At 36.5% G+C, this 17453-nt stretch overlaps 1 protein-coding gene across 1 annotated transcript in view; it reads left to right on the forward strand.

Moving 5' to 3' along the window:
• LOC126284852 (phosphatidylserine decarboxylase proenzyme, mitochondrial) overlaps positions 1-17453 on the forward strand; it is a 119244-nt gene that overhangs the window by 36408 nt on the left and 65383 nt on the right. The window contains exons 4-5 of the mRNA XM_049984084.1: positions 9775-10011; positions 16908-17037. Of these exons, the coding sequence (XP_049840041.1) occupies positions 9775-10011; positions 16908-17037 (367 nt within the window). The remainder of the gene's footprint in view (positions 1-9774; positions 10012-16907; positions 17038-17453) is intronic.

Below are 17453 nucleotides of genomic sequence, written 5' to 3' on the forward strand. Positions count from 1 at the left end.
ATCAAACCACTCTTCAAACTGATGATGATGATGGTGACGACAGCACCAATAGCAACCCCCCTGCTGATCACTAAAGATTTTTAAGTACGTTTTATGGGTGTCATTTATTGAACAGCCTTCACACTTTTGACTGTGATATCATGAAATAGAACAGGATTTATGTCCTGGTAGAAATGAGAGGAGAATCTGACAGTGTGGCTCCACTGATCCAAGAGGATGTGATGACTACTACTGAACCTTGTAGAAATTTCCTCAGCACTGGTATCGTTGCGCATAGTTGCTCAAATGTTACCTTTTTATGCCAGAGAAGATAAGTGGCATCTAAAGTGGTAACTCAGTGCCTTATAAATACAGTCAAATACCACTTGACAGTTTTTTTTTGTGTTCAGAAATTTTCTTTTAGATGATCAAGCCCTTACATAAGCACCATAGTCCTGGAATAGTGGTTTTCAAACTTTTTGAAAACCTTTATCGGAACATAAACCGTATGCAGCTCCTTTCACACGGAACATTTGAAGTGTAGGGTAAATAAAAGTTTTAAAAAATGTTAATCAACTGTTAATGTTACTACATGTTATTTTTGCAACAAAATCCACGGAAAGGGTAAGCTTGCTTCTTCATCGCCAGTTCTTCAAGTCTCAGCAAAGTTGTAAATTGCGACTCTCATCTCTTTCTCCACATTCCCTTGGGGTCTACATTTCGTGTTGATGACTGTCTGCTGCAGAACAAAAAGTTGTAAAAACTTGTAGGGCTTGTTACATACTTGCAATTATTTTCACCTCACCAAGCTCCAAAACTCGAAGTGATGAGAAGAAACAAACTTTGATTTCAATTTGGAGCCTGGAGAAATATCAGTCAGTTGCTCTTGTTCTTCAATAGTAAAAGTTGATTTTGGATGGTTAAGTAATGAAAGGATCTTTGATCCAGTCTTGTGCATCATCTTCTTTTGGAAAGTACTTCAAAAAGTAATCAGTGAGTTCATTTAAATGGTCCACAAACATACTTCAATTCTTCACTCAGTGGAAAGATGTCATCTTCTGAAACTGAGTTAAGAGCAGGGAAAATGTAATATATTTTACCATCCAACTTCTTCTTCCATAGTAGTAGCATCTTTCTGAAGGGTGAAGAATTTTGTCTGGCAGATGCAGGCTGTTGGACTCTTTGCTTTGAAGGGATAATGAATTGAGTATTTCAAAGATGTTACAAAGCTATACCAGTCAAAACAGCCACTGTCTATGAACTTTTTGGAATTCAAGTGTTTCTCTCGAGCAAGGTATGAGTAAAATTCATTCCTGAGTTCATACACCCTTTTCAAGATACTCGCACATGGAAGCGATTCACCGTAACAAATTAGGGAAATGTGCTCAGCCCCGTATCAGTGCACATTTGTTGAACTTTTGACTTTGGTGGCTGACTTTTAATGAAATTTACCACTTTGATCACTGGTAGAACAACTTCATGAAGGGCAGCACTCATGCTTTTCGATGCGAGTGCATGTTTTTTAAATAGCATAAGCAGCCTTCTATGGATAACAGGCATCCATACAATTTTCAGTTAATGTGGTTTTCTTCTATAAAAGAGTGTACTATTTCAAAGAGGTCTGTCATTTTTATTATAAGAGTTATTTTTCTGCAGAAAAAAAGATTGTTATGAAATTTATTCTTATGGATAAATCGCACATAAGAAATTAGATGTGCATCATTGTGGTTGTCTGCAGCTTCATCCAACTGAAGAGTGAAGTTGCCATTACTTTTAAGTTTTTCAAGCAGTTAATCATTCATGTTGTCACCCACATCAAGCATTCAACGAATAAGTGTTGTCTGGCAGCTGACTCACCTATCATAATAGATACCATGTCCAGAGCAGCTGTTTTTTTTTTTTTTAATTGATGTGCTTTCAATAGCTAGGAAATTAAACAAATGATGCTCTGTGACTGTTCCTCATTTCTAGCAGCAGTACATGTATAATTGAAGTTCGCCTAACTGTCAACTGTCAACGTACTATTTATGTTTTCACCTTTAGAACTGCATGATACATTTGAAGTATGACATATTGTACTTACATTTAAAAAATTAGCCTTATGGGCAGAGAAACACCAGTCACAGAGGAGGAATAACAATTAAAAATCATCATTCAACAAAACTAACCTTCAAATTGATTGTTACTGAATAATGACAAATGAGTCACAGAGTAGGATTTGATTTCCATCTACCATGCTCTTACAGTAACAACACTTGTCAGCTCACTAGATATCACTACTATAATAGTGTGTACATTGTTTCTTTACTCACAAACCAAATTATTATTTTTATGAAACCACCGCAAAGTCAACTCTGAAGCCACATTGCCCCTGGGAGCTGCAGTGTGCAGATATTGGATGGTTGAATTCTCCTCTTCAAACAGACCTCTTTTGTGGAGAAAGGATTAGAATGGTGCCGGTTTTTTGTTTCAGATTACAATATATTTATTAGGGATCTTTCCAGTAATGAAACCTTTTTCGTATTATTGTTTCACTAAAAGGTTGTACAAAAATGACACTGGAAAAAGTGATGATGCACGATTCCCACTAATTTCTCATTTGGTGCCAATTTACTACTGTAAACCTGAATCTCTGGCACTTTTAAGCTGAGTCAGAAAAATATTGTCTGCTCTCATTTCATGTCTCCGGTACAATCATATGGTAGTAGAAATGTCTGCCAAATTATTTGTCATAAACAGATATGTGAGTGATGTATTGAGAATTGATGTGGTAGCATCTACCTGATGTGTAAATTGTCAGATCAACAGTAAAAGTAAATGAGTAGTTTCAAAGGAAATGATGTAGGAGGAGGAGAAGATTAGTGTTTAACATCCCATCAACAATAAGGTCATTAGAGATGGAGCACAAGCTCTGTCGTGAGGCAAGGATAGGGAAGGAAATCAGCCATGCCCTCTCAAAGGAACCATCCCAGCATTTGCCTGAAGTTATCTAGGAAAATCATGGAAAACCTAAATCAGGTTGTCTGGACGGAGGTTTGAACCATCATCCTCCTGAAGTGAGATATCACAAAGTTTATTTGTATGAGCTTCCAGTTGGGAGCCCCTGTCTCTTTTGGCTCACAAAATTAGTGTTAAAAGGTGTGTTTGAAATAATATTATGTCGGGTAAATGTGTAACATAGTAGAAATTTTAGCTTGAACATATCTAACAGGTGATTACACATCTGTCCATTTATCACCCTTTGGCCAACTTTACTGTCAAATCTTCAGATCCTTTCCATGTTTCCTAGCAATTGATGAGGATTGCAAAACACAGCATCAGTTGGAAATATGCCTCACATGAAGCCCTATGGGAAATGCCAGTGATACTGCAGCCAGAAAGAGGTGCTAAAAGGTGCAATTCACAGAAGACCCACATTTTCCCACCAGCTGTGCACTAGCTGAAGACTGCATGGACTGAAAGTTTTCGGTGGCTTGACACTCAACATGTATCATAAGGATAAAACCATCATGAGTAAATTCGATAAAGTAGGATAGTTATGTAATTGAAAATGACAAGTATTTACAACTGAAATGGAATAAAGTTTATTTTATTAAATAAAATTTAATTCACTTTCAAATTGTGGCCTCATAATAAAATAAATAAATTAAAAAAAAGTTTCAGCATGAACAGTGCAGTGAAGATTTGTATCTGAACACAGCAAACTCCCATACCAAGCACTCGTCACATTTGGGTGCTCAATTTCAGATTTCGAAAGAGCCGTAACTTGATGAAAATCTGTAATTAAAGTTCATTACATGATCCTGTTGTGATTTAAAATTAAAAATCAAACTGTACAATAATATCTATTTAGTTTGTCATTAGTGCTGTCAGTTTCTGAGCTGTTAATTTAAACAGGCTTTAGTTCATTACAGTACATTGTGACACACTGCAAAACATAATGTTTCAACTCACTTGAGTGTCTAACACCAATTGAAAGTTAAGGTTCTCTCTGTCTGTGAACAACTATCATCTGTGACTGATGAATTAACACTAGAAAGGTGCAGTCCCTACATTCCTAAAACAGTGGAAAAGGGTCATTTTGATCCTGCATAAAATATTTTCATATCTGACTTAAACAAGTGCTTTATTTTATTGTTTGCGAATCCATACTTTTTTCTGAGTTATAGCAACAATTATTTAACACAATAGTTACTTCAACAAAAAATATCTTACTGATTTATCATTGCTCTTGCTAACAAGTTTCCTATACTGTTGACTTTCATTGGTCAATTATTTATAGATCCTTCTCTGCCCCATGACCCATAGACATTGCTGAGGTGAGACATTTTGTATGTGTGTTTTGTATTATACTCCCATATATTATACACAGGACTTTATTGTACTTTTTACTCAGTTGGCAACTGCTAGATTCATTTAGCTCAGGTGGTTTGTGTTTTATGCCTGCATTTTCCGTACATGCCTTTCTGACACTTCACATAGTTGGCAACGGTCTTGTAATCTTGCAAAGTCTAATTTGGCTCTGCTTCTATTTTCTAGGTGATTTTGTCCCATATCTTCTTCTTTTGTATGTACTTCTTCCTCCTCTTTTGTTACCTTGAGTTTATTCACCAGCTGAAGTACAAACACCTTCCTTTCATGTTTTTGTTCGGTACTGTTTTGTAGGTGACTCATGCATGTATTGCCATCGTTTGAGATATTGCAGAAGGTATGCATTGGCTGTCTCCTATGTACAACTTTTTTAGTATATTTATGGGTAATTTGATCAACCATGACCATCTCACATTTCATTGCATTTTAGAATGTTATGGTTGCAGATTTCTTCTTTCCTTATTGCTTCTTTAGCATGCAGTGTACTCAGAAGAGTGACATTTTTATTTTTCTTTCTTTTGTATGCAATCATGGTGCAATCTGTTTCCAGTTTGGTGCAGAATGGTGGCAGACTGTATTTCAGCATCTGGCTTTTATACCTCATCAGATATTTCATTAAAGATCTTGTTGATTGTACCAACTAATAAAATATACTTTCCTGTAAGCTTCTTAGCAAGTTGTAGAGACATGGGGTAGTTGTCTGTCGCCCCTTTTCTTTCTAAATTTAGAAATAGCTTCAAAAAACTCTTAGCGTCGTACTGCTTGTTTCTATGGATGTGATCTTGTCCGAGGCATGGAAAAGCATTACTTATATACTTCATTGAAACATTAGCAGAAATCCAGAATTTGAAGCCATATTTGTTTGGCATGAATTGAGTGAATCTGCATCTTGTTTCGCTTGGTAATAGTTGCTTGTCTGTGGTTATATTGTCTCTAGGCTTGTAATAATGAATATTGTTTTCTATGAACCTTCCCCAAATTTGGGTACAAGAGTGAATTTTTTGGTTGGCAAGTGCTCAGCTGTTGCTCATTTTTCATCAAAATGGAAGAATCTGAGAAGCTCCTGAAATATGTTCCTTGGCATAATGTCCTCAATGAAAGCAGATCCCAAAGAATTTGAACTCAGATTGTCTGCAGACATATCTTTTGCACAAATGACACCATGAGCATACATCAGCTAGTATTTTTTTTTTTTTTCAATTACTCAAATGCTGTGGTCCAATCATTGTTATTAAAGTAATTTTTTTAGCATTTCATTCTGTGTATTTCTTAATGAGCTATTAGCACTGTCTCGTCAGAAATAGGACACAAAGTTCTGATGACAGTCATCTACTCAGTAGCAAGCGTAAGTAGTGGGATCTCCTCTCTCCTTTATAATGTACACAGCTCACCACCTTCCAGAAGATGAAAATTTGAAAATCTCACTAGGTTCCATCCCTAGTGACAATCTTTTCGACAAGCAGTTTGACCTGCTATGATGGATGAGGTGAGGGTCATCATAGATCAGCATCAGACCCTCCTCCACTAATCCCTTTTCATTCACAATGTCTTCATCTTCACTTGCCTCAGGTATAAAATCTTTATCTTCATCAATAAATTCAGTTCCTGATTCAGCATCACGATTCTCCCAGAGACATAACATTTCCTCGTCAGAAAGTCCATGCTGACAAATCTGTAAATGTCTTTCGTGGACAAAGAATATTACGCGAATTATACAATATACTGTGGCAGATTGGGATGTGCGTCTTCCAAGGTCCAACAATGAGCAGCAACAATTCTGGTGGATTGATGGTTATTGCTGCTTCAATTGTTGGATTATTTACAAATATTCAGAAGAGAAGCAGTGTCAAGTTGACCGTTTCCACCATTCAGGCATATCACATAAAATGTTCAAGAAAATGTAAGTATTTTGGAAAGCCAATTTCATGATTATCAAGAAGAGAAAAAATTAGTATGATTAAAATATTTCAAGAATTAATTTAAAAAATTGGATATGACACCGAAGAAAATGTATGATGGTGTCATTTGACACTTTCTGCCGTTCTTGTGTTAAGATAGAGTTCAACACAGAGCATAAAATTTTAAGTCTTTCACATTTGGCGTAGCTGATACGCTGCATATAATTTCTATTCACCGCTGCCTGTTGCAGAACTCATCACTGACACCGCAATCGTGAGTGAAGCAGAGAAGTTTCAACAGAATAGGCATTTCTCGCTTGTATAGTGTCGCAAACATGACAGAACATGTGCATTTCACGTAGCATCACTGACACCACAGAAAACGCATATATCACTTATATAGCATTGCTGATGTCACATTGCCTTGTTTGTTAAAACTATACATACATACAGTCCTCTTTCTTACAGTTCTTTGTTGATTACAAACTACATTACAAGTCTACTGGTTCCTTGTTATATATGAAATAAATATTGAAACCTTGTGCGACATTCATTTACGTAAAGGAAACATTTGTAAATAAATGGAAAAATGAAGTGGCCAATTATTCGAATTGTCTTTAGGCGATTTTTCACCTAGTGCCCTCATAATTTACAGAATATGCATCATACTTGCAAGAACTTTATTGGTTGCCAGTTTAAATAAATTTAATATTTCTATTAAAAACACTGAATATTGTACAAAAATTCTCAGACAGGAAACAGGTGACGGATGCTCCTACACTGCGCTGACTTCATAATATATGTTACTTTTGGAAGTTGCATATTGTGGCTTAATTCATTTAGCTGCCAAAAGTGGTGGTAGGCTTGTCTCATCAACACGCTCAATTTGATAGCTTTGCAGTTCATGTAGGACAACTGGATCATATGACACTAGATATCCAAGATTTTTACACATTTAAGTGAGCATTCTGGCCATGGCATCCCTTCTGTTTCATGTGTGTGGATTTGAGGCATGTTGGCAGCAGGGAAATTCACCATGAGTTCCATGTCTCTCATGCCTTGCCGTATAGCTTTTAGCCTGGAGCTGCGCTTGAAGTCCACTTCTTGAGCTGGGCTATCACCACCCATTTGGACAGGCAAGCACATTTAAAAACAAGCACCCCTGTGTGCTTCCTTAGCATCTGTTATGTTACAAGACCCATTCAAGCTCTTACCTGGTTAATAATCATTTTACGTAGCACCAAGTCATGTCTCAACCATTACGGTAAGCTGTTTACGATTGTAGGACATAGGTGAGACCATTAAGTATGAATATTTTGTGGTAACTTGAAGCATCAAGAAGGAAGTAATTACGGTATCAAGAAAGAAGTTATTACAAAATGACACGGAAATCTTAGACTAAACGTAACATCAACAATATAAAGAATAGCAGATCAGAGAATCATAAAAGAATATTGGAGTTTGCTGAAACAGCACTACATTAATGTCGTATCTCAGAGACACAAGACTGTGAGTAGTTCAGAATTTTATGTGCTATTCTTAAACTGTTGAGTAAATTTTCAATTAACTGTTAACTGCATGTATTCTCCCCCCTTGTGTTCTTTGAAGTGATATAAGTCATGCACAGGTGCCCAATTTCTCATACATCTCTCTAGGTAGGGTTGCTGGCTGCGTGATCAGTTGATATTTTAATGTATTTTATGTGGTTACATTGCATACAGTCTTCCTACAAGCTTGGGATGAACTGTGACCCATTGTCTGGCAACACCATCTCCGTAAATACCACTTTTCTAAAGTAATCTTTTTCCAAGTTGACAATCATAGTTTTTCTGGTCACACTCTGTATCTGGTACATTTTATAAATTTTGAAAACACATGTACAGCTACAAATATGTATTTAATTTCATCTCTAAAGGTAGGAAGGTGTCTGAAAATATCCACAGCGAGCAATGATTGTGCTTCAAGAGGAGTAAACTCTCCATTTCCACTTGACAAGATACTGTACTGTGTGTTGTACCCTCTGGCATTTATCACATGCAGCAAACTGCCTATGCACTCTTCTTGACAAATTATTAATAAATGGGTGCTTATTGAGTATGTCTATAAACCTCTGTTCTCTGTAGTGAACATGACTTAGAAGAACATAATCTCTGATTGCCAGGGAAACACAGTTTTGAATGGTCTGATTGCTTATTTTGCCTCCTTAATTGAATCTCTCTATGCATTTTGTATAATCTGGGTGAGTTCTCATATCCTTTGATATAGGATTTCATCTTCACTAATTTCAACATTGGATCCTTGCTCCGTGGTCCATGCATATCTTTGCATGCTGCAAGGATTTCCTTTTCCCGATCTACTTCCTTTGTATACAATAGATGTAAATCTTCATCAACAGATTCCTTCCCAGTAGTGTCTCCTCCTGAGACCAACAGTCCAGATAAAGCATCAGTGACAGTATTCTCGATGCCCTTAATATTTTGGGTTGTGTAGTCAAACTGTTGCAGAAACAGCGCTCATGCCAAAAGTCGAAGAGCTTTGTGGTCAGAGAGCACCAGTACCCTGTTTCTCTCAAGATAAATTCAAAACTTTTGAAAACCAAGCACAGTTGCAAACAGCAGCTTCTCAGGTATACTGTAGCAACTCTTGTGTTTCAGTAACATGCAGTTAGCAAATGATAAACTTCCATGATCTGTTCTCTCTCCCACAGTCTTCTTACAGAGCAGTTCAGTTGTGAATATGTAGTCCAAACTGCACATGGTACGACAGAATGTATGAGATGTATCAGGGTTCAACATTGCACTGTTGCAGAAACTGTCATTTATTGCCCTGAAATCACATTCACATTTGTTGGTCTACATCCATGCTATATTAAAATTCTTCAGTTCATGGAAGAGATGGAAGTTACTCAGAACTAGGTTGGGACTGTAGGTCAAGTGATGGTAATGTCCCATTCAAATTTCTCAAGGTGCCATTGAGCTGCACCAGTGCCATGAGGAATGACCTTGTCACACATGAAAACAATTCCAGAAGGAAACATTGCCTGATAAAGTTTTCTCCGTGCACTTGGCTCATTCTTACATGCTTCTGCTAGCAGAAAATGAATAAAGCTTCACAATTCACAGTTGACAGGAGAATCAAGTGAAACAGCTGTGTTTATGTCGCTGCAGCTCAGTACAGACTGAAAGAATGTGCCATGCGGGAGATACACAGATCTTTACGGCACACACTATCACCTGCCACTTGTGTGGCATTTATGCTGTGTGATCAGGAGATGGAGAAAAAAAGACCCTCTTAGATATGTTTTGGTTCTTTTTATTAAAATATTAGGACAAAATTATTATTTGTAATGTCTTTATTACCTATAATTGTTCATTGTATCGTTTATCTCTTAGCTGCTCCTGTAAAGTTTATATTTACTCAGTCATGGTGACTCAGTAACTTGTGTTTGTGTGTTATGAACTGTTTATGTTGAACTTGATGGGAAAGTCTATGAAGAATGTTGACAACGATAACACTGTTGTTGTAGGTGACATGCTACCGATCTGTTCCATTGCGCCTTGTGTCACGGAGCTGGGGCTGGTTTAGCAATCTGGAACTACCTGAACCACTCCGGACTCGACTCATATCTGCTTACATTACGAAATTTGGTTGCAACTTGGAGGAGGCAGCAGTTACCAACTTATCTGCATATCGTAGTCTAGCAGATTTCTTCTGTCGAGAACTGCGTCATGATGCACGTCCGATTGCTGCCACTGATTGCCTTGTAAGTATTTTTGCAAAAGCAGAACATTTTACTGATTATTATTACTGTTCTACCTTCTCATTGAAGCTACTTTGAATGTTAAGAGATGGAAACAATAAGCTAACAGGTAGTTGGGTAGCCACAGTAGTAGTAAGCATCTATAGGGAAAAAATAGTCATTACAGTTAAGCTAAGCATTCAAACTTGAGTTTTTATTATAAAATGTAGCAGTAGAAACAGTTACAGTTATCTAACATATGGTTTGAGATGCTGGCTTGTTGTTGATTTGTGCCCTATTGTTAGCAGTCCATTGAAGATACATTTTACTTCATTTTTATGAAGTATGAGAGTGAAAAAAACCTTCATCATTCTTTAAACTAGCAGAACATTAATCTTGTGTTTCTGTGACCTTTCTGAGGCCTTTGATTGTGTTTCTGGGACGTGGCTAAAGTCTGTAATTATTTAAGTTATAAAACTTTAATAGACAAATCATGAATTTGGTGAATGGTGGCCTCCTTGATGAGCTGTAATTCCAATAAAGCAGCACCACCAGTGCACAGTTTTATCTATTTTATGTTTATATAACTGTAAGGAATCAAATCCATCATACCTTAACTGGCCATGTCATTTCATTGCATTTTTCTTACTTAAGTTCTCATAGCCATTTTGTTGTTTTAATGCAATTGAATTAGTTTTAAGCATAGATTGTGTCTCTGTCGTGAGTTTCATTCATATTTTATAAAACTTTCAAATTTTTTGAATTCTTGGAATCAAACCACCCAGTGTGTATTGCGCCTGTTTTAGTTTAAAGTTCCATTAATTTAGTAGTTTATGCTCTCTGCCAAAACATGAAATGGGCACCACTGCTAGCTACCACAGTTCCAACCAGCAAAAAAACACACAGTGGACGTATCAGCTGCTGTACTAAAACTGCTAGCTACCACAGTTCCAACCAGCAAAAAAACACACAGTGGACGTATCAGCTGCTGTACTAAAACTCTTAACTGTCAAAGTCATAATAATCAGTTCTGACTTAAAGGGCACTTGGTTTTCATGATTCTTCAATCTTGAATATTTGTTTAAATAAAATGTTTATATGTGAAATATTTATTTTGTTGTCACCTGTCACACATATATTATACCCTGTGTAAGAAAATTTTAAAAAATTACAACATTACAAAGACTTTTGATATTTTATGTATATCTAATAATACATATGTATCCAAACAATGGAAAGTTGGGGAAGGGATAACAATTAATTAGGGCAGATTGCTACTCACCACGTAGAAAAGGCATTGAGAGGCAAAGTAGTAAATTTAAAAGTAGATTAAGCTATGGAAAAGCCCTTTGTCAGATGTAGAGTAAACATGCATGCAGGCAGGAGCGTGCATGCCCACCACCCCTCCCCCTTCCCTCCCTCCTCCCATGCTCGCGAACACTAATAACACTGTTATCTCTCAGTGCAGTCAATCTTAGTGCCCAGTATGCATGCACTCGTGTGTGTGTGTGTGTGTGTGTGTGTGTGTGTACAACAATCTGGTGCACCATCACCCAAACTCAATTGCAGGCTGCCAACACAACGGCCTCTACGATCAACAGGCATGTTTAGCCACAGGGTGATCCTCATATATATATATATATATATATATATATATATATATATATATATATATATAAAACAGAAAGAAACTTCCACATGGGAAAAATATATTAAAAATAAAGATTCCAAGACTTACCAAGCGGGAAAGCGCCGGCAGACAGGCACATGAACAAAACACACACACAAAATTACGAGCTTTCGCAACTGGCAGTTGCTTCGTCAGGAAGGAAGGAAGGAGAGGGAAAAATGAAAGGGTGTGGGTTTTAAGGGAGAGGGTAAGGAGTCATTCCAATCCCGGGAGCGGAAAGACTTCCCTTAGGGGAAAAAAAAAGGACAGGTGTACACTCGCACACACACACACACACATATCCATCCGCACATACACAGACACAAGCAGACATATTTAAAGGCAAAGAGTTAAGGGCAGAGATATTTTTAATATATATATATATATATATATATATATATATATATATATATATATATATATAATTATTATTATAGGACAGTTTCCAAAGTTCAGAGCTATGCTGTTGCAGAACCTAGTTCACATTACATAACTCATCACAACAATTAACATCAACTGTTACGCCAACTTTATCACTCACGAACTGTACACACTTTTGTACATTAGCTATAAATACTGGATCATTTAAGATTAACCATCCAAAATGTTTTAGTTCTGAAATTGACACACCATTTATCTAAATAGTTGAGACGTTTGGCATGCAACGGAACAGCCTCCTGCTCAGAATTGTCAAGTTCTTTATTAAGGCCCTTCTCCCTAGCACTTATCAATGTGTTCCCCCCTCCCCCATCTTTAATGACATTGAAATTATTCCCTAACCTGTTCTTAAGAAAGAGAACACACATTTTCTAACATTGCAGTGATCTGAACAATGGATGTCAGTTCACTTTCAAGTTATTCTATACCAAGATGAAACACAGGCATCAATGAATGTAAGTGTTATAAATAAGGCTTACTCAAACTGTTTTCAAAGAATGTCTTTAGAAGTAAGATTTTAAAGCCTCGTATATTTCAATTATTCTGTCAAGTGCAGGATACAGAAATAACCATATGGTTTTACTGTAACTAAGAAGCTGTTTGTAACTAGTTTCTAAAAATTCACAATAATACTTAAGCTCATTACTACTTACTGTGTATGTAGAAAAGTAATTGTACAACTTGAAAACAATCTTCACTTAAACTATGCAACCCATGCTGAATGGCATTGTTGAGAATTTGAGTTGGGCACCCCACTCAAACTAAAGTTTTGTGATATGACATTAGTTTAGTGAATACATTTTTACAGTTGTGTAGACTTATGTCACCAAATTTGTGTTTGTATTGTCAGCTCCAAATGCTACTCTTTCCTTTTCTATTTCTAACCCTATTAAAGTATCTCAAACATACAATGACATTGTTTCAGCACTTTCATTTGGAGTAGTTTCAATTTTGACTACCTTTGTCTGTATAACACCAGCTTTGAGGTCAAAATATTATATTAAAATAGGAAATGCTTTCTGGGAACCATGATTACTGTTGTTGGTGCCAACCCCAAAACAAGAAATTAGAATGAAAATGTATTGTCACAGCAACAGCATGTGGCGCAAGAACTTTGTTCATGATCACTTCGGTCTTTCCTCTTGGGCATGAAGCTTTCTTTTTAATATCAGGATTGCAGTATAGTTTTGTATTTAGTTTATGTGCAGTCAGTGGATTTGTATGATGCTTGTTGATAAACAGCACGCAGTACATGTTACCTCTGTAGCGCTAACACAACACACTGATTGTGTGGGCTGATCAAAAAAATCTTCAATATCTTAAGCACCAGTGGAATTTTATGAAATTTTGATTTCTTAGAAGACAGGTGTACTTCCAAATCTTGTGCGTCTGCAAGAGAAAAGTTTGTTGTATTAAAATAAAGATAATTTATGAGAATTGGCAGTTATAGATTAAAACTCTTTAAATAATCACCATAGCATTATGTTGGTCCAAGTCAAACACACAAAAGAATAAAAAGAAAAAGAAAACTATTTTATAGCCTTACCTTTGTATGCAACAGAAACATATGTTGCTGGATGCCAATTATGGCATTGTGCTTTGAGTTCGCTTCTTCTTGCATTGAAACAGTTATACTTTAATGGCAATGCATAATTGAATTTGCATTTTTGTTTCAGCATTGTGGCTTATAACAAAAGTACTGTGAATTAAATGTTAACTTTCCACTTGCTTATTCTTCAGTAGCCAAAATTCAAATGGGTCAGTGAGAATAAAGCTTCACTTTGCTTTGCCTTGGAATGTAAATGCTGCTTTGCCACATCTGTCATTCAGTGTTATTAATGCATGAGTAAGCTCTGTAACTGTAGCCATATAAAACAGCAGTAATAACCAATTATTCATTTCTATTTTCCCAGTTGCTAGGTCATTTTCTAAAGATCGCTGCTTCTTCCTGAAAATGTGAGACATTTGAAGCCAGACAAGCTGTTACAATATAGCAAGGACACGCATACCTGTGGGTAGGGGGGCGGGGAGATGCATGACATGATCTCCCTGTAGCTCTTAGGGAAAGGAAAAAATACAGGGTAGTCAGGTGCTTTTCTTTCAAGAAAATGATTTAAAAATTGATACTACATAGGTCTTTAACAGAGTTGGAACTATAGTGGTTTTGTTGCTACCTGCAAGTCGCCATTCGTCCTCCGAAATGTTAAAAATATTCCATACCCGTAGGTCTTGCCCCCAACCCCATTACAGACTACCATATGGACACCGTTGGAAATGTAAGGCATGTCCAGGAATTTCAGGACATCTTGTAGCTAAGTTTTAGTGACTTTAAAAACATTTTACACACAAGTTCAAACCTTTAGAAAATCTTTTCTTTCTGGCACACCCAGACAAAATAATGAAAGGAAATTAGTTTATCACTCAGTATAAGGCATTCTGTTTTAATTTATTACTTCTTTATTACTAATTCTATTTGCAACACATTTTATAGATAGTGTCCACATATATACCACTAAATGTAGCTGGAAAATTATATCATTGTTAAATACATAGTTCAGGAGATATTGTGCCAGGAACATTGCAGCGTGTGAGGAGTTACCTCTTACTAGAAATTACTTGGTGTATACTCATCCACTGTCTGATGATGAGAGCACCTACAGACTTCAAACAAACATCAAGTACAATTTCAGATCTTTTCTAAACTTTTTCCCACTTACATTCTTAAGGTCAAATGTGTAAACACATTAATATATTTGTGAATTAATTGAACATTTGAAACCATTTTATACATGGGAGTTAGGCTCTTGAAAGACTGAGAGGGGGAGGCGTGAGAGGCCTTACTATTCTATGGTATTTCATATTTTTGTTATATGTATCAGTTATGTAAGGAAGAAGGAAAAAAGTATTTTGTATGTTATGAGTGAGTGGTATCAGAGCAGATGGAGTTGTCCCATCTTCTTATGTTTCAGTGGACATGTTGTCCCTGTTATGTATGATAAACACGATCCAGCTATTGGATTTAATAATATCACAATCAGGTGAGAGAACATAATTATTCCCAGATCCATCTCCTTCATTCTAATCTCCACCATATTATTTAATGAGAATCAATTTGAGCTATAAGATAGGATTCATTAATCACCAATCCTGTGTTGCTGGTTTCAGTGTTGTTTGTATCTGATTGTGCTCAGAAAATCCCTACACTAATCACAGGACTAGAATTTTATGCTGTATCCCAACTTTACATAACTACCTGCTTGTATCTCTGAAGAGCAAAAGCTCTTAGTATAATATTAAAAAGATGAGTTCAGAATGACAAAAATATATAAACTTGAGTTTTCACAGAAATGTCACAACTTATTTATCTCTTTCATCAAATCATCTTAACCTTGTTTTCTTTCAAATGCAATTTCCTACATGGTACGGCTACCTTCCCAGACCTTTTGTTGCTGTTATTTCATCCTAACTTCCCCTTTTTTATTTTTCCATTGTACTGCCCTTAAAAAATTTTCTCTGATCTTTGTTAGATTCACCCAGAAAATGCTGCTCGGGTGTTTATTGTATTCTGGGAACTCATGAAAGACAGCAATACTTAGTTTATGGGTATCCTATGTGTATTGTTACCAAGCACCACAGAATATATGCCACAGCCTCGGTGACAAGAAATTATGTACATGCTGTGGTAGTCTTACATATCACATCTAAATGTGACAGAATAGTCTACCAAATGTCATGTTTAATGGTGTGGTGGTAAAACATGTTTGGAAACCAACAGGTCTGGCATTACCCTAGCTGTCACCTTCCAGTTGCGTGAAGATAAGCCAGGAATGAAATGTGGTTTGGATTCAATGTTAAACTGCAGATCCTCTTTCATCAGTAGGATTACTGGGTTAGCTTAGGGATGTGCAAGTTGCCAAAGTGTTATCCAATCGAAAGACTTGCACCACATTGCTGAACATCCCTGTTGCCTGACTCCCAGCCAATCATGCTGTATTACTGTTTATTTTATTTTTAATTCAGTAAATTAAAATTGAATTGTGTGATTTCATGTCTATATAGTCTCATTTCCTTAAAGTTCGTAAATTTTATATTACTGATGCCCTACTTTTGGCTGACAGACTGAAATAGACATAAACGGGAAAATGGAAAAACTGAATCTGAAAAACGGTAAATAAGAAATGTAGTAAAGGCTACTTGGTTGGCCATCCACATAGACCACAGTAACATCTCCTTCTGTTCATTTCTGAAATGGATGCTTGATGTACGTCTGTAAGTATGAAATTGTTGAAATATGGAATAATGGCTGCTTAAAAGCAAAACTGAATATAAAATGCAAAAATGAATATTAAAAAATACTCCAAGAATGACAAAAAAATCTTTCAATGTAAAGATGTAAAATACAAAACACACACACACACACACACACACACACACACACACACACACACACACACACACTGACTCCATAACTCTCAAATTTGGCAATAGCTGAAGTTACCAGACCAGAATTGCTCAGAAGCAACTACCATTTGTAATACAGATGTAGTACCTTGTGACAGTGCCTACACCCAGATATAAGTAAGAACAGAGTCCTCAATTCTAATTGGAGCTTGTAATGGAGAAATTGAGTGGTTGCTAACATATTTAGTCCTGGTAAAAATTCCATTCAATTAGCGAGCTGTGCATGTCTTATAAATGTACAACTGATTACATATGAAATTTTTTATATTAGATTTTTTATTCATGTAAGAAAAAGCACCGATGTTAGAAGAAAGTAATTACTACCAATACCCATATGGTTTCCTATCAACAGGTATCTCCTGCAGATGGGAGTGTGGTAAATATAGGACGTGTTTCATCTAGCAAAGTGGAACAAGTCAAGGGTGTCACATACACACTTGAAGCTTTCCTTGGACCACATACATGGAAACCAGTAAGTCAAGGTATAGTAACATATCGATCTTCTATGTGTGATGTTTGATTCTGAGGAGGAGAATAAAAAGCACCAGACCTTGAACGCTGAATTGTTGTTACTGGGCTGAAACCTCCTTCTGATATCTACAACTATAAGGGTTGCCCAGAAAGTAATGCACCGCATTTTTTTTCGTAGCCAGAAACAATGCTACAAATGCAAAATGTTACATATGTATTATTTGAAGTCTCCTGAGTAATCACGCCAAGTTTCTGTCTCTTCAGGGAGACATTGTAGCTGCAGGACAGTTTCAAAATGGTGTCTGTAATGATGTACGTTACAAGCAACATGCCGCCATTGAATTTCTCACTGCAGAGAAAGAAATTGTGGGAAATATTCAAAAACGCTTGTGCAAAGTCTATGAAGCAGTTGCTGTTGACGTAAGTG

Source organism: Schistocerca gregaria, chromosome 8 (genome assembly GCF_023897955.1).
Source record: "Schistocerca gregaria isolate iqSchGreg1 chromosome 8, iqSchGreg1.2, whole genome shotgun sequence".
Lineage (NCBI taxonomy): Eukaryota > Metazoa > Arthropoda > Insecta > Orthoptera > Acrididae > Schistocerca > Schistocerca gregaria.